Source organism: Mesoplodon mirus (genome assembly GCF_964341445.2).
Source record: "Mesoplodon mirus genome assembly, chromosome: 2".
Lineage (NCBI taxonomy): Eukaryota > Metazoa > Chordata > Mammalia > Artiodactyla > Ziphiidae > Mesoplodon > Mesoplodon mirus.
Window position 1 is genome coordinate 37,925,542 of NC_138977.1, and position 26,093 is coordinate 37,951,634.

Sequence of the window (26,093 nt, forward strand, 5' to 3'; positions counted from 1 at the left end):
ACCTAAATCAGATGTGACCAGAGACGTGGTTACCTTTCTGTTCGGTCCTATCAAACTGTCTCTTCCCAGTGGAGACGGACAACAGGAGAGGAGCAGATAGGAAGAAGGAAGGAACTCAGGATCAACTCCTCTATGTTGAACACAAAGGCACATTCATAGGAGTTTTCACTTAACCCTTAAAACAACCCTAGGAACTAAGAATAATGAAGCCCGTCTTAGAACCACACAAAATTGAAAACGGGGTGGAGGGGCTGTCCAAGAGACACAAATGAGAATGTGCACAGTTGGGTCTTCAGACCCCAAACCTTTCATTTGTTCAGAAGCTTGAGGGCCTAGGGAGTTGCCGGCATTGAGCCAGACACTGGGGACACAGTGGCCATCAAAACAGACGCCACTCACTGTCCAAGTAGCTTAAAGCTCTAGTGGTGACTGGATCAAAGATTCACAAAAATAAATAATTATAAACTAAGAAGTACCCTAGAAATTCGGTGCTCTTTCAATTAAGAGGACATCACCTCTCGACAAACACACATGTTCAGTGATCACCAGAACTTATTTATTCCCAGCCCTGAAGATGTCACTGTAGGTATCGGTGATGAAATATACACAGTATACAGTATTTCTGTATTTGTCATTTTGTAAACACTAGTTGAATGAATGTTTCCTCTCCAAAGAGAAAAATGGCACAACAGAGTCAAAATGTGATTTGTTTCAGTTTTATTTTCCTATCTCAGTTTCAGTAAAAGGTTCAGAGAACTGATTGACACATATCAAAAGCTACCTCCCACTCATATACAGTATATACACTGTTTCCACTTTTTCTTTTCCCCTGAACAAGGTGATACTATCTTTGTTCAAACCAAATTGCAAATGAAGAGATACTATAAAATGAGAATAAAATGGTGGTGTGTGTATGCATGTCGTCTTTTTACTCTCAGACAGTAAAATGTATACCCACCACCACAAGGGGAAAAGCACTGAGGAAACATTTGTACTAAGCAGTTAGTACCATTAGAGTACCTCTCCAAATAGCAAATTTGGAACAATTAGCCATTACTGTAAAGGAAGTTCCCAGTCTTTCATTTTTCTGCCATCACATTGCTACACTGGAATTTAAACCCTCTTCAGAGTGCAAATATAAAAATGATCAAAAGTCAGGGTTTTATGGCAATCTTTGCTAAAGTATATTCTTGATAAAATATATTCTATTTTAATATACATGCTATAAAAGTACACTAAAAATGTCAACCTTTAGAGTGCTGTTAAAATTAAGAATTTACTTTTTTACATATAGAATAATATACACCCAACTCTAAATGTATTAGAGGATAGCTATTACTGTGACCCCAAATATTTCTAGCTTCATATTTTTACCATACTATTGATTTTATAATATGTATTCAGTAATGTGCTCATAATTCTGTTTTGCAGTGCCTCACTCATCACTTTAAAGAAAAATGCAGAGGGAACTGCATATCTCCAAGTTCTTACAGTGCAATTCACCATATTTTCAACATACGTTCCTATTACAAAATTTTATTTTTTAAATTTTGGTAAGTAAATTCTTTTATGATCTACATTTGGAGCTTTTAATGCAGCAAGTAAAAATGAGCAATGTTGAAAATTAACTTGAGGGTAACCTGATTTTAAAAATGATCACTTCCTTCTGTAATAGTACCTCCAATGCCAATTCTAAATTTTTATGGAATAGTGTGAAATAATGCTGACTGCACACATCCAGTGGCAATGAATTGACTGAGTGCATGCCAAGCCAAGAAATGAGACTCTTGGGACTGACTTTAACTATATCCACCATAATCATGGAGTACACATGATGAGGCTGCTAGTTATAGATGACATCTGTGGAACCCAGGCATATCTGCGATTTTTTTTTTTTGAGTAGTAGAACAGAACTATAAAAGAATTGAAATTTGTTTCTGATTTAAACAAAAATATTTACTCTTTTCATTAGCAAAACATTCTTAAAATATATCTATTTTTCCTCTGAACATTTAGCCAAGGAGCACTAGGCAATTTTTGAAGGTTTCAGTGCTGACTGTTCAATACAATAAATACAGCTGTAGAGAGCACACAGCAACAATAGCTTATTTACATCCACTGAGAAGAAAGTTATTCTCATCTGGGTACAGTGTCCAGTCCCCCAAAGGAAAGGTTTGGCATTCGTGTGCTTTTTGTTCTTGGTGGGAATCACTTCTGCTTGATTTTCATTGTTGAAAGAAAAAAGAAAATCAGCTGATGGCCTCAGATTTTCTGACATGATGTGAAAGAAGAATGCGAAAAAAAATAGCTGCTACCATGGAGTTAGTCTGGGATCGGGTTTCCAGGCAGATCTCGCTTCTTCCCAGGTGAGTGTCCAGTGGGCTCCACGGGAACTAAGAGGTAGGTGCCCAGGACCCAGGCGTGCTGAGCCGCATCCGGGGACGGGTCACTCGCTCAGCTGAGCACCCCCTGCTCTGCCTCATTCACCACCCCTACTCACCACCCTGTGTACTGATGCTTGTGGCTACAGAACTTATGGAAACCAGTTCACAGGGAAACAAAAGCGGAGAACTCAACCAAGAGGTGGGCTATGCATGTGTCATCGTCCAGTACTGCCTCCTGAGCTACTGTCTGTTGCGATCATGGGTGGAGGATGGGAACATATGTTCTTCATAGCAGAATTCTCCTGTGTTTCTCCTGAAAGTTTTTGAGAAGGTTATGTTTTTCCAAACAATTCAATCAAAGTAGAGTCTGATGTCTGCTCTTCCTGGCAAACCAATAATGGTAGAAATTTCAGCCTCTCTCTTTTGAATTTCAAACTTACCTAAAAGTGGAATGTTTTTCCCTGGCAAATGATTACTTACTTCTTTGAAAAGTGGACAGTCTTTCTTTTTTGGATCCAACTCAGCCCTTCAGAAAATACTTCAGACTGAAAGAGGAGGAAGTAGAGGAGAACTAACTTCCTATTGTGCCTTACATAAAACATTTTGCTGAAATGAAGAGCAGTTCCGACTACAAAAGTAAATATTTGTGCAAAGGGCACACTGCCAGATGCAATCTTAAGACATCCTCAATTTACTCATAGTGTTGTGACTCTTTGAAACACAAGTCTTTTAAGTGATGAAACCTAGCAAGTAATGGGAAGGAAGTTAACATCAGAAAATACACTTAGAAAAAGTACAGGATATTTTGCCTGGCATTTGCTACTTATTTCATAACTTAGATCAAATAAGTGTTAAATATTCACAGTAATTTCAGAGAAGAAACATTCATGTCTGTAAAACTTCAATCTATTGCATTTTCAACATTTTTCTGTACAATTACAAAATGTCATCTTTTGGTGCTCTCCTGTAGAATTCTTTACTGTCAGTCCTTCCCTCTCCAGATCCAGTTATACCTTCAAGGTGGGCTGTAGGATTCCCTTCTCAATGAGATGAGTCTTCAGCGTTTTGTATACATTTAACTGCTGTTCTGGTTGAAGCACCAACAACTGCTGTAGCACTTTGCTGGGATGTGGACCCCTGATAACAGAGCAGAAAAGACAAAGTTAACACTATTATTCTAAGAGAGCTAAAGGAAGCATATACTTGTAATTTAAAATAAAGCATGCATTTAAGTGCAGAGGATCAATCTTTACAGAATTGCAACAGCTCTTGATCAGAGCCCACTTTAATGCCCAACGTCAGTGTCAAAGGGAGAAAAAAAAAACCCTAGAACTATCTGCATCGAGAGGCGTACAGTCTAGATGTGGGAAGAATGCACAAACACAGAAGACAGGAACAACACGAGGCAATTTAGGGAGTGCAGATCTAAGTTCCACAAAAATCCGCAAAAAGGCAAATCCTGAGATTGGACAAGACACAGAAACCATTCTGTAAAAAAAAAGGACCATTCCTGGTAGATGAGGATAAACCAAAAGAGAACATGAAGACATAATTTAAGTCTTTAGCTTCAAAGAAACGTCAGACAGGGAAGGTACCCTGTTGAAGAAATACCGTCGGGGAACTCTTCCCGAGCCCAGCCCTGAAGCCCCCACCTGGGATCTACAATGGGAACAACAGCCTTTTTTCAAAGAAGGTCTTAGGTAAACCCCAATATAGGAAACAAAATAAAAGCGGATCTGCTTTAGCAGGTGGAGAGCCCTGCCCATCTTCCCCAGCAGCCCCAATGGGGAGGAAATAAGCCCAGGCAGTGTTAAGTAAAGTATCTACTGGGCAGTGACACTGCTCTCCAACAGGTATCATACCAGCCTACGCAGGGGCCTCTCCCTGGTCAGCTCCTTCTGGGGAAGCTCCTCCAAAATCCCTGTGCCAGTCCTTCTCTCTGCACCCTCTGATGGTGCACTCTGGGTCAGAAAAGACCCCAACCAGGATTTCCACCCTCCAGAGACACCATGACAGTCAGGGGATTGCAATTTCCTACCTTTTGCACCCTAGAACTCAACCCATTTATAAGCTGGAGATCACTTGTGTTTTTGCACTTACACTGCTAAAGTGCTATTTTGTTAAATTCAGAATGAACCTAATTCAGACTGCGATGTAGATGTATTGTTCTCTGCAATTTCTACAATCCACTTGAAAAGGAACACCAGAGTGAGCTTACTTTTTGTGGAGAGGGATTAGGGAAATCCAATGAGAAAAAGCAAGATGGAGAATGGCACAGAATTCTGAGAAAGACATTTACATGGGTAATTAAATTTATGACTTATTGCACAATAGCATGGATTAGCCGTCCCATGGGTCACCTTTGTACACGTGGCTCAACTCATTTGCCAAAAACCTGAAGCCATATGTCTCTCACAGCTACAGTCTACTCAAGTCAGGACACAGCTTGCCTTAAATTTCTTCAAAAGATTCAGCAACTTCCTAACATAAACCCAGAGTAGGGCCCACAGAGGAAAGGAAGGCTATTCTAGCAAGTTCAGCTAAATGCAAAATTGTCAGCAGGGGCTCCCAGCTAGTTGCACACTGGCTCTAGCACTGTATTTCTAATCGTCTAAATGTGTACTTTCAAATGGAGGACAACATGGCTCAGCATGACTTTTCCCTTCTGAGAGAACAGCAGATAAAAAAAAAAAAGTATGAGTTAATGCTCTAAAAGCTGCCATCTTCTGCAAATAAAGAGTTCTAAGGATTTAAAGCCACTAATTACTAATACTCAAATATATCAGTAAATAAATCATATGCAAATGGATTAAATACTCCAATTAAAAAGACAAAGATAGTCAGCTGGGTTATAAAAAAAAGAAAATCCTTGTGAGAAAAGTGAAACACACTTTAAATATAAGGAAAAAGGCACACAAAAAATAAAAGGATAGACAAAGAAATATTATGCAAACACTAATAAGAAGAAGGCTGATGTAGCTAGACTTATATTCAACAAAATAAGCTTTAAACAAGTAGTATATAAAGAAGGACATTATAGAATGATACTAAGAATGATTCAACAGTGAGACACGAGTTCTAAATGTGTGGACACCTAATACAACCTCAACGTATATAAAGCAAAAACTGGGAGATTCTGACAAAGCTCTCTTTGTAACTAACTGATACAGAACAAGCAGATGGAAAAACAAACCAAAAAACCAGTACAGAAGATTTAGCTAAACTTCACCCAGTTGACTTACAACACTAATCCTGAAACTGCACAATGCATATTTGATTCATGTGCACATACAATGTATATCTGAGTAGACAATATGCCTGGGCACAAAACAAGTCATGACAAATATTAATACTGAAGTAATAAAGACACTGCTGACCACAGTGGAATTAAAGCAAAAATCAATAAAGGAAGGAGAATGAGAAAATCTCCATTTCTTTGGAAGCAAATCAATATACTTCTAAATAATCCCATGTCAAAGAAGATATAGAACTGGAAATCAGTAAATATTTGTATCTGAATAATGAAACTACATATATAACGTGGGATGAGAATACTTGAAAGTACTTTAAAAGAGCACTCAAAAAGCAGTAGTTAAGAGGAAATATATAATGTTAGACAAATACATTAGACAAGCTGAAAATCAGTAATCTAAGCTTTATCTCAAGAAGCTTGAGAAGGAACAGAAAATTGAACCTAAAGAAAGATAAAGGATGCAAAAACAGAAATATAGATCAATGGAACAGCACAGAAAGCCCAGAAGTAAACCCACACACCTATGGTCAATTAATCTACGACAAAGGAGGCAAGAATATATAAGGGAGAAAAGACAGTCTCTTCAATAAGTGGTGCTGGGAAAACTGGACAGCTACATGTAAAAGAATGAAATTAGAACATTCTCTAACACTATACATACACAAAAATAAACAAAATGGATCAAAGACCTAAATATAAGGCTGAACACTATAAAACTCTGAGAGGAAAACATAGGGAGAACACTCTTTGACATAGTTGCAGCAATATCTTTTGGGATCCACCTCCTAGAGTAATAAAAATAAATAAACAAATGGGACCTAATTAAACTTAAAAGCTTTTCCACAGCAAAGGAAACTACAAACAAAACGAAAAGACATCCCACAGAATGGGAGAAAATACTTGCAAATGAAGTGACTAACAAGAGATTAATCTCCAAAATATACAAAACAACTCATGCAGCTCTATGTCAAAAAAAGCCACAACCCAGTCAAAAAATGGGCAGAAGATCTAAATAGACATTTCTCCAAAGAAGACATACAGATGGCCAAGAAGCACATGGCAAGATGCTCAACATCATTAATTATCAGACAAATGCAAATCAAAACTACAATGAGGTACAGCCAGAAAAAGGAACAAAACTGGGTCATTTGTAGAGATGTGGATGGATCTAGAGACTGTCATACAGAGTGAAGTAAGTCAGAAAGAGAAAAGCAAATACCGTATATTAACACGTATATGTGGAACCTAGAAAAATGGTATAGATGAACCAATTTGCAGGGCAGAAATAGAGACACAGATGTAGAGAACAAACGTATGGACACCAAGGGGGGAAAGTGGTGGTGGGGGGTGATGGTGGTGGTGGTGTGATGAATGGGGAGATTGGGATTGACATGTATACACTAATATGTATAAAATGGATAACTAGTAAGGACCTACTGTATAAAAAAAATTAAAAAATCAAAAAAAAAAAAACAACTACAATGAGGTATCACCTCACACCAGTCAGAATGCCCATCATCAAAAAGTCCACAAACAGGGCTTCCCTGGTGGCGCAGTGGTTGAGAGTCCGCCTGCCGATGCAGGGGACACGGGTTCGTGCCCCGGTCCGGGAAGATCCCACATGCTGCGGAGCGGCTGGGCCCGTGAGCCATGGCCGCTGAGCCTGTGCGTCCGGAGCCTGTGCTCCGCATCGGGAGAGGCCACAGCAGTGAGAGGCCCGCGTACGGCCAAAAAAAAAAAAAAAAAAAGTCCACAAACAATAAATGCTAAAGAGGGTGTGGAGAAAAGGGAACCCTCCTACACTGTTGGTGGGGATATAAATTGGTAAACCCACTGTGGAGAACAGTACAGAGGTTCCTTAAAAAATTAAAAATAGAACTACCATATGATCCAGCAATCTAACTCCTGGGCATATATTCAGAGAAAACCATAATTCATAAAGATATATGCAACCCCAATATTCACTGCAGCACTATGGTACAATAGCCAAGACATGGAAGTAACCTAAATGTTCATTGACAGAGGAGTAAAGAAGATGTGGTACATATATACAATGGAATATTACTCAGCCATAAAAAAGAGCAAAATAATGCCATTTGCAGCAACACGGATGGACCTAGAGATTATCATACTAAGTAAAGTAAGTGAAGTAAGTCAGACAAGGACAAATACCATATGATATCACTCATATGTGGAATCTAATTTTTACAAATGAACTTATTTACAAAACAGAAACAGACTCACAGATTTCAAAAACAAATGCATGGTTACCAAAGGCGAAACATGGAGGAGGGGGAGCCGATAAATTAGGAGCTTGTGATTAACACACACACACTACTATATATAAAATAGATAACCAACAAGGACCTACTGTATAGCAAAGGGAACTCTACTCAATATTCTATAATAACCTATATGGGTAAAGAGTCTGAAAAAGAATGAATATCTGTATAACTGAATCACTTTGCTGTACACCTGAAACTAGCACAGCATTGTAAATCAACTATACGGCAATACAGTTTTTAAAAAAGATAAAGGAATGAAAGATGAGAGTAGACATCAACAAAATAGGAAACAAATACACAGCAGAGAAAGGTAAAGTCAGAATGTGATTCTTTGAAAAGATTAATGAAATAGATAAACTAACAAGACGGCTCAACGAAAATAAAAGTTAATACAGAAATGCTCACACTACTATGGGTATATATTTAAAATGCATATTTAGGGACCTATAAATATGAGTTTCAATCCACATAACTCTAAAGGAAATACAGGTTTTCTAGGCTCAGACACCAGTAGAGACCGTGGCATATAAAGTTAACATGTGGTTGATATGGTTAGCTTTCACACCGCAAACTGGCATTTCAGGGCAGATCCAAAACATTAAAGTTTAGTAATGAGAATAAAGCACCCCATATAAAACAGCAACACCCTCCACCTACCCCTCCCCGCCTCTCCACTCCCCACCTGCACCCCATAAACACCCATAATCCCTCGGACTGCTCTGCTTTTCTCCGTGGCTCTTATAACCACCAAACAAGCTACATTTGTTTGTTCTCCACTTCTGCCCCTTCTCCCTCCAACTCCCCAGGAAGAAAATAAGCCCTAAGGAGAGGAACTTGGTTTGTTTTGTTCTCTGCTATATCTGTGCCCATAACATTCCCCAACACATAGCAGGCACTCAAGCAATAACTGGTGGACTGGATGAATCATTATGTCCTCCTCCTTTTTAAGTCACTCTTAGGGTTCACTGTCACCACAATGTCCACAGTTGAGAAATTAAATCTCCTGCTGTTCCAAATCTAGTACCATTCACCCACTCTGAATGAATCTTAACTCAGCCCTATAAGACTATGACATATACTATTTTTTAACTTGTTCTAATGTAAGGGAAATAATTATAATTTAATCATACTGCCCAAGGCTACAGTGTGACACAGTTCCAGGAGCCACCATTCCCTTTGCTGTTATAGATTACCAATGACAAAAAAAGTAACTAATTCAAACTAATGCCTGTCGAAATGAGAACTCCAAGAAATCATCTAATAAAACATTTTAAAAAAATCTAGAAGTACCTTATAAAACTTGTGATGTATACATGCACAAAAGTTGCCATCAAATACTGACAATCAAATCTGTCCATTATCCCGCCATGTCCAGGAATGGTGTTTGCAAAATCCTTCAGAAAAAAACAAACATATTAGTAACTTTTCAAAAAAATCACCTGCTGTAAAACTCCTCTCTGTAAATGTCTCCTTAACATCACGGACTTGAAGGAAAATACTTTACTATTGGATTTTCCCGCTAAATACAAACTTATTAGAACATGTCCAACAGATTAAAACTGCATCTTTGGAATATGTGCCCATGTTAGAATGACTACTGAATTGACCCACAGTTTTCAAAGAACACTAATTAAATATTAATTAAATCTAGCACTAACTTTTTTTAGTTAATAAAACTTTTTCTAAATCAAAAATGCTATCAGCTATTACTAATCTAATCTTATAGCTGGCTCTTCCGTTTAATCAGAAACTATTTGGGGAGCTATTTTAGCGTTGTTGACAGATATACAACTGGTTCTAGCTCATGTTTATCCTAATGGTTCTTACTCTGAAATAAATATTTTACTACTGTGATAAATATTTCTTTTTTTTATATGTTGGGGTAAAAAGGAAATCAAAATAGATAGTTCATTTGGGACATGTTAGTCCATTAAATGGCCAAATTAAGGGAATGGTTAGTAAGCCTCTGCAGATTGACCCTGTATAGATCCATCCACACGTGTCAGGGCCCAGGAAATGGAAATGACTAATTGTCCTTCTCGTTTACTCAAGCAGCCTAAAAACCTCTAAAATGCAACAGCGATTATACCTTCATTTCAGACATGAAAAGAAACCTCACCATTCACCAAGAAACCTTGGATTGGAGACCATTCTAAACATAACATTTCTCTGTTTAAAACAACTATTGAAAAACTCTTTGGTTAATTTTTGCCAACACATTTCCTTCCTTCTCTTCCCTACTAACCCAAGCACAATAGAGCCGTGGTAACTCCATCCCGCTTTGCTGTTTGCAGCCTTTACAGGCCTCTCGTCTTGCATAGCTATTGCTACGGTTCTTTGTGGATGTGTATTATCTCCCCTAGTAGGTGGTGAGCATCATGAGAACAGGGACAACATCCTGTACACTTTTGCATATTGCATTCCACCTAATCTAGTATCTTCCCCATTGCGAGTGCTCGCTGAGTTCGCGTATTTATTTCCCTGACCTCTGGGATCTGGCCACCACTCTGTAGTCTGACCGCCTACTCCCTACCATGGCCACAGTGTTCCTCTTCCCCTTCCAGCGGCTGATCTCCTCTACTCCTTTGCACTTGCTGGAACTCCCTTCCTTCGATTTCTCTGCAGGACTCATTCTCTTCCCTTCCTGATATCCCTGCTCAAATGCCACCTCAGAGAAGCCTGCCCTGACCACCCCACCTTCAGTAGCCACTCTCTAACTCCCAATGGCAAACATTCAGTCTTAACTTAGTGAAGCCATGTGAGGAGAGTTAAGATAACAGGCCAAATATATCTCACTTTATGAGAATTTAAGTTAAACAAAACAGGGCTAATTTTAAGTATCTGGAACAGGATCAGCAAAATATGTCCCACAGACCAATTCCAGCCCACTACCTGTTTCTTGTAAGTACAGTTTTATTAGAACCCAGCCACACCCATTCATTGATGTATTGTCCACGGGGCTCTCACACTACAGTGGAAGACTTCAGAACTGAGCAGTTTGCAATATTGCTGCTATTAGCATATGATTTGGCCCTTTACAGAAAGAGTTTGCTGACCCTTGGTTCAGCAGAATGGACAGTTACATATCCAAAGGCTCTCTTGCACTTCCCTTCACTTGAGACTGTGACAGGACACTAAACTTAGACAATTCATAGCTGGATTCTTGGATGAACACTTGAAGGACCAAGATTCCGTGCCTGTCCCAGCATTAAGTGACACATGCCATTTCTAGAAAAGAGGGTGATATAACACTTTAAAATGTATTAACACGGCATGACCAAAACCTAACAAGAAAGAATATATACTCTGTGAGGCTGACACAAATAGGGTGGAAAGGTTTTTGCCCACAGGCTTAATGCGGGAGACCAAAAGAGAACCAAATTCCAACTATATTACATTCTCTAATTATATTCTGTAACACTGTAGCAAAGAATCTAAAACACATACCTTGATTTTGAAAGCTCTTTTGAATCCACTGGCAAAGAATCCTCCGAATGGGCCAATCAAAGATGCAAATGTGGAAAGAGCAATGCTGTGTATCTGGAAAGGATACAAGCTTACTGTTTCCTAAAGAGGGAAAAAAAAGGAGAGGGGTTGAGGCTAACTGCCTGAAAAATGTATTCGAGCACGCCACCTAAACTCAGAGCCATTATATATAAACACTAAGTCAAAGCACATGCCATATTTTTGTTAATTTCACAAACTTTCAAGATCATAGGAAATAATAAATGTGTAAGCTCTCGTTACCACTCTGCTTATTCAGCCTGCACTCCCTATTCCCTCTGTAAGCGTATTGAAAGCGCCTGGTGTGCTAAAATCTGATAGGCTACTTTTCTAATCTGTCTAGAAACTTCTACATCACTTGGGTCATAGGCTTACCAAGAATCAGTTAATTTCTGACATTGTTTTTTACCAGTAGCACTCTGTTTTTGTAATTATATAATGTATTTTGTATTTGTATTTTATTTCACTTTAATTTTATATGACAAATGAGGGAAAAGTTGGTCTTTCTCTTAAAATTAAGTTAAATTCTGTGGAAACACCTGAAAATAAAATGCTTAAAAAGACTACCAAAATTAGCATCAGCAAGACAATTATAAAAGATTTGGGGAGGAAACCATAAAAATTGAGAATTCTGCAGTCAAATTATTTTGTAAATTCTTAGTTCTTACTCCACTTTAAATAAACTGAAACTACAAATTGTAGAGAGTGCATAATGGGTGTGGTTTAAGAAAGATCACTAAGAACTCCAATCTTTGGACCTGTTCGCAAAGGAACGCAACGGCCTTGCCCCAATCAAAGATTAGCAGTATCAAAGAGTTTTACAGCAGATAATAGATGGCTTGGACACTGAAAAAATTCTTGGAATCAATGTATTGAGCCCTCAAGTAGAGAAATAATTTGTTGGTTAACCTTCTTCTCAAAAATTAACTTTAGTTAAAAGTTAAATATTTCAGGGAATTCCCTGGAGGTCCAGTGATTAGGAGTTGGCGCTTTCACTGCCAGAGCCCAGGGTTCAATTCCTGGTCAGGGAACTAAGATCCCGCAAGCTGTGTAGCATGGCCAAATAAATAATAAATGTTTCAGATGCATTCATGTGTACACACACACACACACACACACACACACACACAATTATTTGATTCCCCACTTTAACCAACCACCCACTAGTCCTAGTAGCATAGATCAGCAGGGATCTACTAGACAGCACGTCAACATCCTTCAAGGTTGCCTTTAAATGGCAGCAGTGTGCTTTTGGAAGGGAAACTGATTTTTAGAAACAGCAGCTTTCTGTAATAGTAAAAGTCTCCTAAAAATCAAGTAATTTTTGAGCTGGTGAATTTTAATTAAGTTTTAAATTGAGTCAATTTATACCAGTTACACGTGAAACTCATTATAACTTGTTTGATTTGTAGAAATCTAAGAGACATTTAAAAATGTTTTCAAGATAAATTACCACCAGTATTCAAACCATTAGGCAAGTAAGTTTCTAACAGACAACTGGTTTGTGATAGTAATATTCACTTTATATACAAAAAAGGGAAATCACAAGGGGACAGAATATATGATTGATGCCAAGCAGACAGTGATCTGTATTACAGAGTTAAAAATTCTGCAGAAATCCATCTCTTGCAATAAATGAAGCTTAATCTTTGGGAGGGAGGATCCCCACCATGTTTATCTTACCCGTCTCAACAATGCCTTCAAAAAGGGAGGAAGTGAATAACTCTGAAGCTGGAAAAGTTCTGAGGGTTCACATTCTGTAACGAAGGAGTTTACATCACTTCGGTATTCCACTGGGCAGACAAAGTACTGGTATTTGGATAACACGTAAGCGGCCTAAATAACAAAGCAAGCGTTCGTAAAACATTGAATGAAAATATCTGTATGTATGTATGTGTGTGTGTGTGTGCGTGCACGTGTGTGTATATATATATAAAATTTTTTAAATGTATATATGTTATGTGTCAGAAAGGCCAGAAACAGAATGCCAAATTTTCCTCGCATTCACTTCCTACCATGTATTTTCAAAGTTAAATGACCATAACCGATGGAATAAAAGACTTTAAAAAGCCATTAGAAAACAAAAGTTTTTGGAAATCAGTATGATTATAATCTCAGTATAACCACAATAAAAAAGAGGGAAGGGGAAAGTGAGAAAAAGAAGCCGATTTGAACATTTAGACAAATATTATAGCAAGGTTTTACTTTTTTTAAGAACACATTTAATGTCAGCAGAAGCTAACAATTATAAAGGTATGGGAGAGTACAGGACTAAAGTTTCTTGCATAAAGGTTATATTAATTTCATCAATTAAAAAATAAACAGTGATTCAAAATTACTAAGAAAACAGCACAGGTGAAAAACACCATTGTTCTTAACCAACCCAGACAATGTTGACTAAATTATTCTTTCCCTGGACACATCACTGCAATTTTTAAAACTAGCTGTCCTCAGCCATGGAAGAAGATACATAAAAACAAAATATCTTATTATAAATTTAAATTGCTAGACAATAGTTCATTTTCTTTCTTTTACAGACATTCAAACCATTATACTGCTCAAAAATGGTTAATAGAAGTGCAAATATGACACTAGAAATTGATATAAATTGATTTTGCTTCCAAACAACCAGTTTCCTCAAAATTACTTATTAAAAAAAATATAAGCTCCCTCCTCCTTATTTCGTCATGCATTACATTCTTATAGGATAGCTCTTTATTTTCTTCCAATGATATGGCTGTTCTTGTAGTATTTCTAAATTGTCTTTAATGATACCAGATTCTTGTAGTAGTATTTAACTTAATAATCCCTTCTTCATAATGTATAGTCATTGGACAGGACCAGATCCCTTTTCATTATTCTGTTCATCAGTTATTACCTCATTGATATTCTAACAAATAAACACTGGAATAATTTTTTTAATTCTATTGCAATTTTCATTGAGAATGAACTACACTGATAAACAGGAATTATGGTGGTTTTCCCCTCCAGCCTGGCCCATTTCCATTTATTTGTATATTTGCTCCCTCTCAAAGCTCTATGTTGTTATTAGTCACTCTATATTTGGCTATAGAATATATTCTAGAACTGTTAGGGACAAGACTCTTAAAAAATTAAACTTCCTGACAGTAATTTTTTTTGGTATATTTATCTTATATCCAGCCATTTTTCTGTACCTTTTTTGATTTCTCACAAGACACCTTTGAATAAAAACCTAAATTCCATAATTGTACACTAATTTTTAAAACATTAACAATATCCATTATTCATAGCTAAAAGTAAACATCAATTATTTTTAACAAGCTTTTTCTGTAAACTGGACTCACAGCAGCAAGCACCCACTAGCCCAAGCAGCTGGCATGTGTTAAAGAGACAGAACTCTTCAATATCATTTGCATTCTCTGCTTTTATTCAAAGCCACCACCCCTCCCAGCACCTGTGCACCCACAAGGCAGAACAGCTGTTAGAAACTACCAAAACACAATAGCCTAGCTTTATATGAGAATCAGCTGAGGGAGTTAATTGACCTGGGAGAGGGCTAGGACATAGGTGTTGTGTAAGCTCCCCAGGTGGTTCTAATATGAGGTTAGGATGAGAGTTACTGGGCTATAGAGTACAGGCATACCTCGTTTTATTGCACGCACTTTATTGTGCTTCACAGGTACTGTGTTTTTCACAAATTGAAGGTCTATGGCAACCCTGCCTCAAACAAGTCTAATGGTACCATTTTTCCAACTGCAAGACTTCAGTGGAGGAAGTAACTACAGATGTGGTAAAATAGCAAGAGAATTAGAAGTGGAGCCTGAAGAGGGGAATGAATTGCTGCAATCTCATTATAAAACGTTCACGGCTGAGGAATTACTTCTTATGAATGAGTAAACAAAGTGGTTTCTTGAGATGAACTGTATTCCTGGTGAAGATGCTGTGAAGACTGTTGAAATGACAACAAAGGATTTAGAATATTACATAAACGTAGTTGGTAAAGCAGTTGCAGAGTTTGAGAGGGTTGACTCCAATTCTGAAAGAAGTTCTACTGAGCAGAAGTTCTACTGAGCAGGGTAAAGTGCTATCAAACAGCCTTGCATGCTACAGAGAAATCCTTTATGAAAGAAGAGACGATAGATGTGGCAGACCTCCTTGCTGTCATATTCAAGAGACTGCCTCAGCCACCCACCTTCAGCAACCACCACCCTGATCAGTCAGCAGCATCAACATCTGGGCAAGACCCCCGCTGGCAAAAAGATTATGACTCAGCAAAGGCTCAGATGAGGCTGAGCATTTTTTAGCCATAAAGTATTTAAAATTAAGGTATGTACACTGGTTTTTTTTAGACTTAATCTAGTACACACTTAATAGACTACAGTATAATGTAACTGTAACTTTTATATTCACTGGGAAACCAAAACATTCACGTGACTTGCGTTATAGCAATACTCGCTTTATTGTGGTGGCCTGGAACTGAAGCTGCAATATCTCTGAGGTATGCCTGTGGATTCTGTCTAGTGGGCTTCAGTTAATACATTATTAGCATTTTCTGTTTTAATTCTTTTAGGTTCAGAATAGACTAATAAACTTGCTACCACTTTTCAAAATATAAATAAAATAAAAATCCTAGTGAAACTCACAATGAATCCAAAGATGACTGTGGAAAAGAAACCGCCAATGAATCCTTCCCAAGTCTTCTTAGGAGACAACTGAAAAAGGCCAAATAGAATTAGAAAGAGTTACTGCACTCACAAAACACACAGATACATATGTTCAATAAATTCCCATAATACCTTGTACCTCTCTCCTTTTTTTCGTATTGGAAAGGCTTTGCAACCCTTTTTCCTTCAGTCCATGATGGTGATTTATTTGTGCAAATCTCTCTAGTAGAGTCGAACACATATTAGGCCTTCAGACATCCTTCATAGTGTGAATATGTTTGTTTCTGTAAATAGCCTCAATTTGCTTTTTTCACTCAAAGGACTATAAACTCTATGCTAAAATAAATGTCCCGTAATGTTCATGTTTATATAAACCCCCAGAATAATGTAATAAGGATGAGATATATTCATTCATTCTAAGTATACATGGTCTGTGTTGACCTACTACTGATCAAAAATAGAATGAGTATAACAAAACATGGATTCTGCAGCACCCCAGATTTTCATATATTCCCAAATGCCAAGCTTACAACAGTCCTCTTTCTGAAATGGCAAAAAAGCTCCATAGCCCTAGGTACAGTATTTGCCTCACAAGTATGCACATATCCTCCCTCCTTTAGTCACTATATATGTCTTTCTCCATGAAGAAACATATTGGGCTTCTGAGAATACCGTTTGTTTCAGATTCCAGCTATTGTTTATTAGTCCATGGAGCATTCAGGGAGAGAAATCTGGAAGAAAGTCTAGAACTTGGTGAAGCAGGGGCAGGAGAAAAAGATTTAGGAGTAGACAGTGCTAACTGGCTGAGGATCTCTGTAAGATAAGGACTCAGTACGGGGCTATGATCGTCAGGAGATCACTGACGGCCTCTGTGATATTCCTTTCAGTGGATCAATGGGAACAGAAGCCAAATAAATATCGGAGGGAAGTTTCTGAGATAGAAATGTGTGATATGCTAAACTACATGAGCTCTTGTCCTGAAGTTTATAAAGCACCAAGGCTTTCTTGACCAATCTGACAATTCCGCCATAGAGAAGTGACTGATAAACACTGTCTCCTAGGATAGTTCAGTATTATTGTCATGAAGTAGGAGTTGACTCAAATTCAGAAGTGCCTGCTGATTATTTTAAAGATAGCTCATCGAATTAAATTGACCCATATCATATTGATGTAGGGGTTAACTTGCTTAATTACATCTGCATATATTATACAACTAATCCAGCCTGGTAATTCACTAGAAATTGATGTTCAAAATCAGACATTGAGATTCTTCTACAGCCTCTGAGGGCTCCTAAGCCAAAAACTTCTCAGCTGGTATAAAAGCCTTGACTACTTCACCACTTGCTCTTGTGCTGAAATAAGCTTTAGAGACTTTAGAAATGTATATAGCTTGCTGGCCAGTATCCCCACAGCTCAGCTTAATGCTGTGTGCTGGACTCCTATGTGGGCTTCCCCACATAGGATTCATTGGCGGTTTCTTTTCCACATTTAAGGAAGGTGTTTTTGAAGGACAAGCAGGCCATCCACGCACTCCTCTAGGAATGATAAACTATCCTTACTTACATCACTCTGAACAAAACAGGTTTTCTATCTGAACAATTGTCTCAGTCCCTCCATAAATGCCTTCATGTGATAACATCAAAATAGCCAATTAATGCATTTGTCAGAAAGTTATAAAAGACTTTGCCCAATATCTGAACTGAGTGAATCCTCTATGTAGCCCCAACGTGAAAGCTTTTTTATTTTTATTTTTAAAAGAAATCAGTTCTAGAAAAAGGTCTGTTTTTCCATGAGTTGGTTTCTTTCTTTCTTTCCCAAGATGGGAACTGTATAAATTACTTCGTTTTCTTCTTTGCCTCCATTGACTGTAAACAGAACCAAATCTAAGGCAAAACCACATGGTCTCCTCATGTGTACTTTCCTGTCACTTATCTTCACTTTTCCTTATCACTTGCATCATTCATCAGTGTTTTATTGTAGTACCTCAAATTTTTTCTTAAAACAAATTTGGGTATAAAAGTCTTTCAGGGCTTCCCTGGAGGCGCAGTGGTTGAGAATCCGCCTGCCGATGCAGGGGACACGGGTTCATGCCCCGGTCCGGGAAGATCCCACATGCCGCGGAGCGGCTGGGCCTGTGAGCCATGGCCGCTGAGCCTGCGCGTCCAGAGCCTGTGCTCTGCAATGGGAGAGGCCACAACAGTGAGAGGCCTGCGTACCGCAAAAAAAAAAAAAAAAAAAAAAAGTCTTTCAAATGGACATGAGTATGTGACGATGGTATAATATACACTCTCAAACAATCTGGTGAAGGAGGAGATAAATGAGATGGCTTGAGAGGAAAGCAGAGTCAAGGACAGGCCTGTTTAGAGGGTTGCTGGGAAGCAGAATAAAGAACCGCACGACAGCCAAGGGAAAGAAACCAGCAAAAAGATGACATGAGCCTTCACGGGAGAGGGGAAATGATCAAGGAGCCAAGAGACTATCTGATGAAGAACCAGACGGAATCATTGGGAAATACAGATCACTGCCTCTGCACTGTGGCTGCTGAGGGCAACTAAGGAAAATCAAAGCACCTCGGAAATCAAAAATGTGCAACAGCACCAAATGGTTGGGAATTTCTCCAGTGGCTAATCTTTTAGGTTATGGTCAGGGTTTGCTTGTGGTATTTTTCCATTACCTTAATTAATGGAGTTCTTCCAAAAAAAAATCCAAAAAGGTAAGCAGTTATGTCATTGCAAATAACACTTGATATTGGAACAAGGAACCTTAAAAAAAAAAAAAGAAAAGAAAAAAGTCCATATGATTAAGTGGCAACTATTTCTACAGGTTATGACTCATAATGAACCAATGCAATAACCCTTTGGATTACATTGCAGCCTAGCCCAGAACATAGCACGTACTAAAAGATTAATTAACAGACACAATAAATACCAACCAAATTTGCCCATTTAGCAATTAAGCAGAGCAAAATCTATAAGCATACGAGAAGAATATTGCTAATGAAAATATTAAATAATCAACTTAACTTTAAAATTAAACAATCAATTTCTATAGCTATGGACTTTCAAATTTCAGTTTTATGAGGAATGCCAACTAAAAACTGTCACCCGCCATCTGGCTCTACAAGGATTAGGTCACCGGCCACTGCAGTCGCTGACCTCCAACACACCCTGAAAGGAGTTCAGCAGGGAGATCAGGAATGCGGCACTGTGTGCTCTGGGAAACACTGGCAGAACAGGCCTTCAGAGAGCTAGATATTTTTTAGGAGAAGATTTTATGAGCCCCATTTCTTACCTCTTCTCATATCTAGAAAAGCACTAAAATCATTAACGGAGGCATCTGCGTCTGCTCCCTGTGACCAGCAGCGACCTTCTGCCAAAATGTGTGCTTGACGCACGTGCCCCCTTCACTAAAACCATGTATTACCGAACTCCCCTCCGACCTCTTGCAGCAGTTCCTCAGAGCTATCTGAGAGGCTGTTCTCCCAGGCTATAGTCCTCATTTGGCTCCAAATAAAACTTAACTCACAACGCTCACGTTGTGCATTTTTTTCAGTTGACAGGAACAAGTTACAATGGTATAGAGAATTTTTTAAAAACAGCCTTTCAAAAGAGAAACAAGTCATTTGTTCAGACAGTATAATCTGATAAACTTACACCAAGCTCTTAATACAAACTCTTTCAGGAAAAACTATCAATTTTAATACTATCTTAGCCTGAAGTGGCATTAAAACCCTACTAACTGTACAGAACCTACTAATTTCAGTAACTGCCTCCCATCAACTAAAAGTCTGTATATGGAAGACGATCTTAAAATGATTCCAATTGTTTACACGCACATACATATCTTGGTTATAAAAACACAAACCTGTCAAGGGAACAAATTTATCTTGAATAAACCCATCAATTATAGAAGATTTTAATTACTGTATTTTAAAAGAATGTGGAGAAAATATAGTCAGATTTCTTAAAATCTTAAGTTTTTCTCCACTCTTATTTTTAATTTATAATAATTGTTATAATTTAAGCTAATTTTTAACTGATAAAAATGCTTTCTGAATCTGCAACCCACTGCTTATATAGCAAGTCCAAATACCGGAAATCTGGACACCAACTCCTATTATAAAGGCAGAGTAGAACTTACCCAACTTTCACATTGTTTGCCGAAAAGCAAAATTTCCCTTTTTTCTTTTTTTTTTTTTTGCATCCCACATAAACAATACACTCTTTTTAAACGCAATTCTTTGTTTTTTAAAAAAAAAGTCATATTAAGGTGTAGTAACATCTGAAAATGTAATTAATTGTTTGGTGTTTTTATGAGGACTTCCTGCATTTTATTTGAAACCTGGATAAGGAAGTTTTCCAGTTGTTAACAAAGCATTTGTCTTCAGTTGTCAAACAGTAAGCAAAACTCAGTAAGCTATTTTAATGGAATAGAGCAACAACAAATAGTACATTTTAGTAGAAATCTGTAAGACATTGTCCAATGTAAAAGAGCTTTAAAAGTGCTATGACTTAAATATAAAGCAGCATAATACTGTCCCCTTACCATATCATGCCTTCAAACAGATTTTGGATGACAAGATGTGACTGAGTAACTGTTATCAGTAAAGTGACATGAGTCCATGCGAACTGTTAATAGCACAACAATACAATAATTAGTGAACACAACGGATCAGTGCAGCCCACGAAGCAATTTTGAAACACAAATTTCCAGCATGACTGTTGGTCACATTTCATAAGATAAGGTCATACAAAATAAATGCCATTAGTAAATTACATTAATTTTAGTACCTACTGAGATGTGAAAACCATGAACACATTTAACAAAGTAACCTTAATTTATACACAAATGGAATGCTAATAATACTGAGATACACTACTAAGTTTAAAACAGACATATTAAAAAATAAACCATAATCTTGAATCATGAGATTAAAATGATAATGAGAAGTTTATGGTGTTGCTGTGGCATTCAGATAGGAGCTAAAACTCTACTCTGGCTGCATTCTCTAGTTATTAGAAATGCTAAAAATGAATTTTCTCTGAGTTCACTATGGTACCATTTTCCCATAAAGAGTTATTTCTAACTTCAAATGATTCAAACCAGCAGGGATCAATTGCCCTTAAACTCAATCTTTTCATACTTGAAAGTTGATCTTCACAGCTCTGTGCAATGACAGTACTCCATTTCAAATTCTCAGTCCTCTGTGTTTCATCAATTCCATCTAGCCTGAGAGATGGCCACTTTAACTACTTTTAGCATCATTAGTATGAGCAAATTGTGAACAAAAAGCGCTAACATTTCTATGTACTAGTCTCATAATTTTTATTGGAAGTTATGACTTTTCAAAAATTCTTAGGATTTTGATTTATTCAAAATAAACCTATTTTCCATTTCAGCAAAAAAATATTATATTGGTTGGGTTTTTTTTTTAATTTTCATCTGCTTAAACAATCCAATTCTCTTCTACCCTGACTGCTTCCAAATGCATAAATGATTTTTTTCCAATAGGAACCATTTATATTTTCATAGCAGATTCTAGTATTTCTAATCTGTCTTGATGGTTTCTAGATTTTCACTGAGAATTTTACTCTTTCCTCTCAAGACCCCCAGAAATTAGAAATGTAAGAAATACTACAATTTCCCAGCTATGGTGCTCAGCAGGATGTCTTAATGGGAAAAAGCACAGCATGAAAAATAGGAAATATACCCCAAATCCAAAACAAGCCTTACTAATACATGAATTCACAGATCTAAATACTACATTTTGCGTTTTACAGTCTTATAATTAGCTACCTTTTAAGGAAATAAGAGAAGGTTATCATGTACAATGATAAACTTCATAAAACACTGAATACTGTTCAATGATACACTGAATGAAATATCTTTGGCCACAAAGAATCATGTGACTGTATAACTAACCACAGCTGCCAAGAAAATGTAAGCTCTGTTCCCCTTATGCCCAGGCTAAGAGCAAGTAAACATAGCTACTTTCCATACAAAAAGATGGTAGATGTTTCCAAGACTTACTAACTGTTCAGGAGACTGTGGAAACACTTCAAATTTCTACAAATTTAGGGAGCCCAAATACTTGAATTTAATTTTATAGCCTTTGAAAATATTCAAAGAAAAAGTTTTTAGGAAAACTTTGGAAACAGTTAAAATTGTTAAATCCTCAAAAAATTTTCAACTTCAACTTTTTATATATAATAGTAATCCAAAATTCAAATATCCCTCACATTTAGGCAACTAGCAGATTAGATTATATCTTTTCACTACAGAAAAAAATAAAGGTGAAGGTTTTTATTACATATAGTGACTACAGAATAATGGTTAATACACACCATATAAAACTGCAGACGATAATGTTTCTTCACCAAGCTCAGCACAAACATGCAGAAACCTGTTCAAGAACAAAAAACATGGCTTGTTGTATATAATTTGTTACAAAGTTTAAGATTCACTGAGCTCATATAAGCCAAATTTCTATACCACACCTAGCTATAATTTAGCTACTCACTCATACGCTCTCTCTCCTGCTCTTCTATTAAGCATTTTAAGTAAAAGTTTCTTGAGGGAAATGATCCTGTATTCTCCAAAATGCCTAATATAGTCCATGGCATAAATTCAATAAACATCTCCTGCATTAATTAAGTGAATTAGTCCCTTGCTAATGTGTGGACATGGAAAAACAGATCCTGAATTTCAGTTCACTAAAATTTATTTGCTAGTCAATCCATCAAATGTCTGTGTGGAATGTTTCAATCTCTATATAATATAAAAATTAATAATAATTATTATGACAGCTGACATCTACTGAACACTTACTATTTTCCAGGCTCTTGTCTAAGCATTTGATAAGCATTAACTCATTTAACCCTTCCAACCTTCCTATGATGTAGGTACCTATTATCATCTCCAATTTACAGATGAAGAAAAACACACAAAGGACTTTATTAATTTACTGGGGATCACGGGGCTAGAAAAGAGTTAAACCCTTAGATCCTAATGACTCTCAAGAGTCTCGTGGTTCCATAAACTATCATCAGCAAGATTCAGGTTAAGTGTGATTTGAAATTTCTCAGACCCATGTTATAATAATTACAGTAAAACATAATACTCTTAATAATTTCATGATGTACAAACAGTATTTGTGTTTCTGTTTATATCCTACAAATTTATTACCATAAAATTTTACTAAATAAAAATTCTACCTAATGAAATGAAATCTAATAATTATATACTAAATAATGGGAGGCAATATGAAGCACTTTTTGTCCAATATATCAGTAAAGTTCTAAAGATAATTATTTTTTTTACAGAAGTAGATACTGGAAATGCATAAGCCAAGTTTAATTTCAGCTAAACAGCTACCCATGCATTCTATTCTGCAATATCTTTAGAGAGTTCTCTAAGATAGAAAACGAACTGTCACCTAATCTATCCCATATGAAATAAGTACTAGACTTTGTATATCTAAGTTATACTTACCAAGGCAATTCTACCCACTAGAGTAAGCAAGGTTGATACTACTCTGACCAGAGCGAAGAATCAAACAGCAGCTGCTGGCAGCTATTTTTTGATGACCGATTTGTAATGTCAGTGTAAAGGATGATGATAAAGGAAGAGAATGCTCACTGGCTCCCAGATCCTACCTCACCTCCTATTTGTCACCTATAGAATCTAACTGATTGAACTGCAAAAGAAATATGGAAACATTCTCTGAGTAGAGGTAAACTGACAGCCATATGTCACTTTCTTGAGAATAAGAAAGGAAGCAAGGTGGGGTAGGGGGAGATTAAAACATGGAATTCATGGCACTGAAATCACCAGTAGCATAAAAGACCTTTTTAAAAATCATTGCTTTTAAATTTCTCTTCAATAGCAGGTAGATTTATTTTTTGGCTTAAGGAATAATGAAATTTCTATGCTGCTTTATGCCATTGGTCCATGGTTAAAGGTGAATGTAGATTGGACTTGGTTCAAAGGCTAATGGGGTAAAAGCAAAGCAGAGGCAAGACAGATGCCTCTGGAACCTCCCCTTCTGTCCAAACGGACCTCTCTGGCTCTCCCAGCACAGCCTCGGGAACCTCTCAACATCATTAACTATGACTTACCTCTTCACAAATACTAGTACAACACGTTTGGTTTGTCTCTTTCTTGAAATTATATAATACCATTCACCCTTAAGCACTTCTTCAAATAAAATTACCAGCAGGCTTATTCAGTACTTTCCTAATGATGATTTTTATCCAGGACAGTCTTGGGAACTCACTTTTACCTGATCCAATTTCACTGTTAAATCAACCAGTAGCAATGCAGCTGTTTAGGGTGCTCTAATAAAGGATATAATTATCTGACTCCTAGACACATTAAAATAATACAATTCTCTGAATGTGGAAGAAGAGGATGTAAAGTGTTTTCCTAGCATATCTAAGGTTAAGTATTATTTTCAAAGAAAAAGAATCCAAAAAAGAAACATAAGTTTACTTTTTCATTCACAACCATCTAGCTATGTGTATATTTTGTTTAACCGTGTAAAAATACATACATGCTATATTTCAATAAATCTCTGGAAAGGATAACTTTATATACATTTAGATCCATAGTTTTACTTTTTCCCCAATTAACAAAGAACATTTGTACGGTTATATTTCCAATTAAAATCATAGGATTTGTTACAGTATTGTAAACAAAAGTATTCATTGAAAAAGTTTCCTAACATACAGTTCTTGATATATAATTATGTTTAGTTGCACTTAGTGATCACCATTTATATAAACAGAACTGTGCTGTCCATGCAAAGATGTGTATATCCTGTTGCCCAGTATCAAGGAGTTCCCAGGTGGTTAGGGAGAGCCAGTTACCCAATAGATTACAGACAATTATATTCAAAAAGAACAAAAAAGAATGAGATGAGATTTCTAAAGCAGTCAGGAGAGGTGAAGGGGAAAAAAAGGCATTGAAAAGTCCAAAAGATTGGATAGAGGAAATTTCTGAAAAAATGGACAATCAAAAAATATTTATGGAGCACTTCAGATGCACCAGACACAAGATACAAAAAAATGGATAAGACATTCATTCCACTCAAGGAGCTCATAATCTAGTTGAAGAGACAGGAAAATATAAAGAAATAATCAAGTTATTTTAAAAATTTCTTATTGGTGATTAACCAATTCAGTAAACACATGCATTCCTTAACTCAAAAAACAAACTAAGATGGACCCAAGATTAAATACTGGAGCTTACTGACTCATCCTTTACTCTTTCACATGGCTGTATTTTTCATTACACTTCCCTAACTAATCAAACTCCAAAACATTTCAAACATCATGTTCAACAAATTCAGAAGCACACTGCATTATGTGTGCCCATATTCAGCCACTAGAATACAACTGAGTTGTTTTAAAAAAGTTTGAACAGGGCTTCCCTGGTGGCGCAGTGGTTGAGAGTCCGCCTGCCGATGCAGGGGACACGGGTTCGTGCCCCGGTCTGGGAGGATCCCACATGCCGTGGAGCAGCTGGGCCCGTGAGCCATGGCCGCCGAGCCTGCGCATCCGGAGCCTGTGCTCCGCAACGGGAGAGGCCACAACAGTGAGAGGCCCGCATACCGCAAAAAAAAAAAAAAAAAAAAAAGTTTGAACATGCACTGTAGAAATTCACACAAACCAACCATTATATTAGCTAAAATAGAGAAAAGTTTTCTCTTAATCTGCACGGTGAGTTTAAGGTATAGAACAAGACTGACGTGTATAGATTCTAATCATCTTAATTTAAAAACTGTAAGTGGTTCTGAAGATACAGTCCTTTATGAACAGTTGTTTGTGACATCTTTCAAAGATTTCATCAACATACTTTGAGATAAAAGATATTCAGGATATTTGGAAAAAAAATCTTAATCATGCATTAATTTTAGCTATAATTTCATCTTATATGTCCATTAATTTTTCTTGAATTCAAAGTATTATATTCAAGTCATAACTTACCCTTAAGGGTTTTTAAAAAGAAGTCAAAACAGTTA

General features: G+C 37.0%; 1 protein-coding gene across 1 annotated transcript in view; it reads right to left on the minus strand.

The window, feature by feature from the left end:
• Positions 1-702: 702 nt before the first annotated feature.
• CDS1 (CDP-diacylglycerol synthase 1) overlaps positions 703-26,093 on the minus strand; it is a 70,798-nt gene continuing 45,407 nt past the window's right edge. Inside the window, exons 6-13 of the mRNA XM_082608941.1 lie at positions 22,417-22,475; positions 20,618-20,700; positions 18,747-18,834; positions 16,052-16,120; positions 13,110-13,262; positions 11,370-11,489; positions 9,213-9,316; positions 703-3,521 (exon numbers count right to left, since the gene is read on the minus strand). Of these exons, the coding sequence (XP_082465067.1) occupies positions 3,392-3,521; positions 9,213-9,316; positions 11,370-11,489; positions 13,110-13,262; positions 16,052-16,120; positions 18,747-18,834; positions 20,618-20,700; positions 22,417-22,475 (806 nt within the window). The 3' untranslated portion in view covers positions 703-3,391. The remainder of the gene's footprint in view (positions 3,522-9,212; positions 9,317-11,369; positions 11,490-13,109; positions 13,263-16,051; positions 16,121-18,746; positions 18,835-20,617; positions 20,701-22,416; positions 22,476-26,093) is intronic.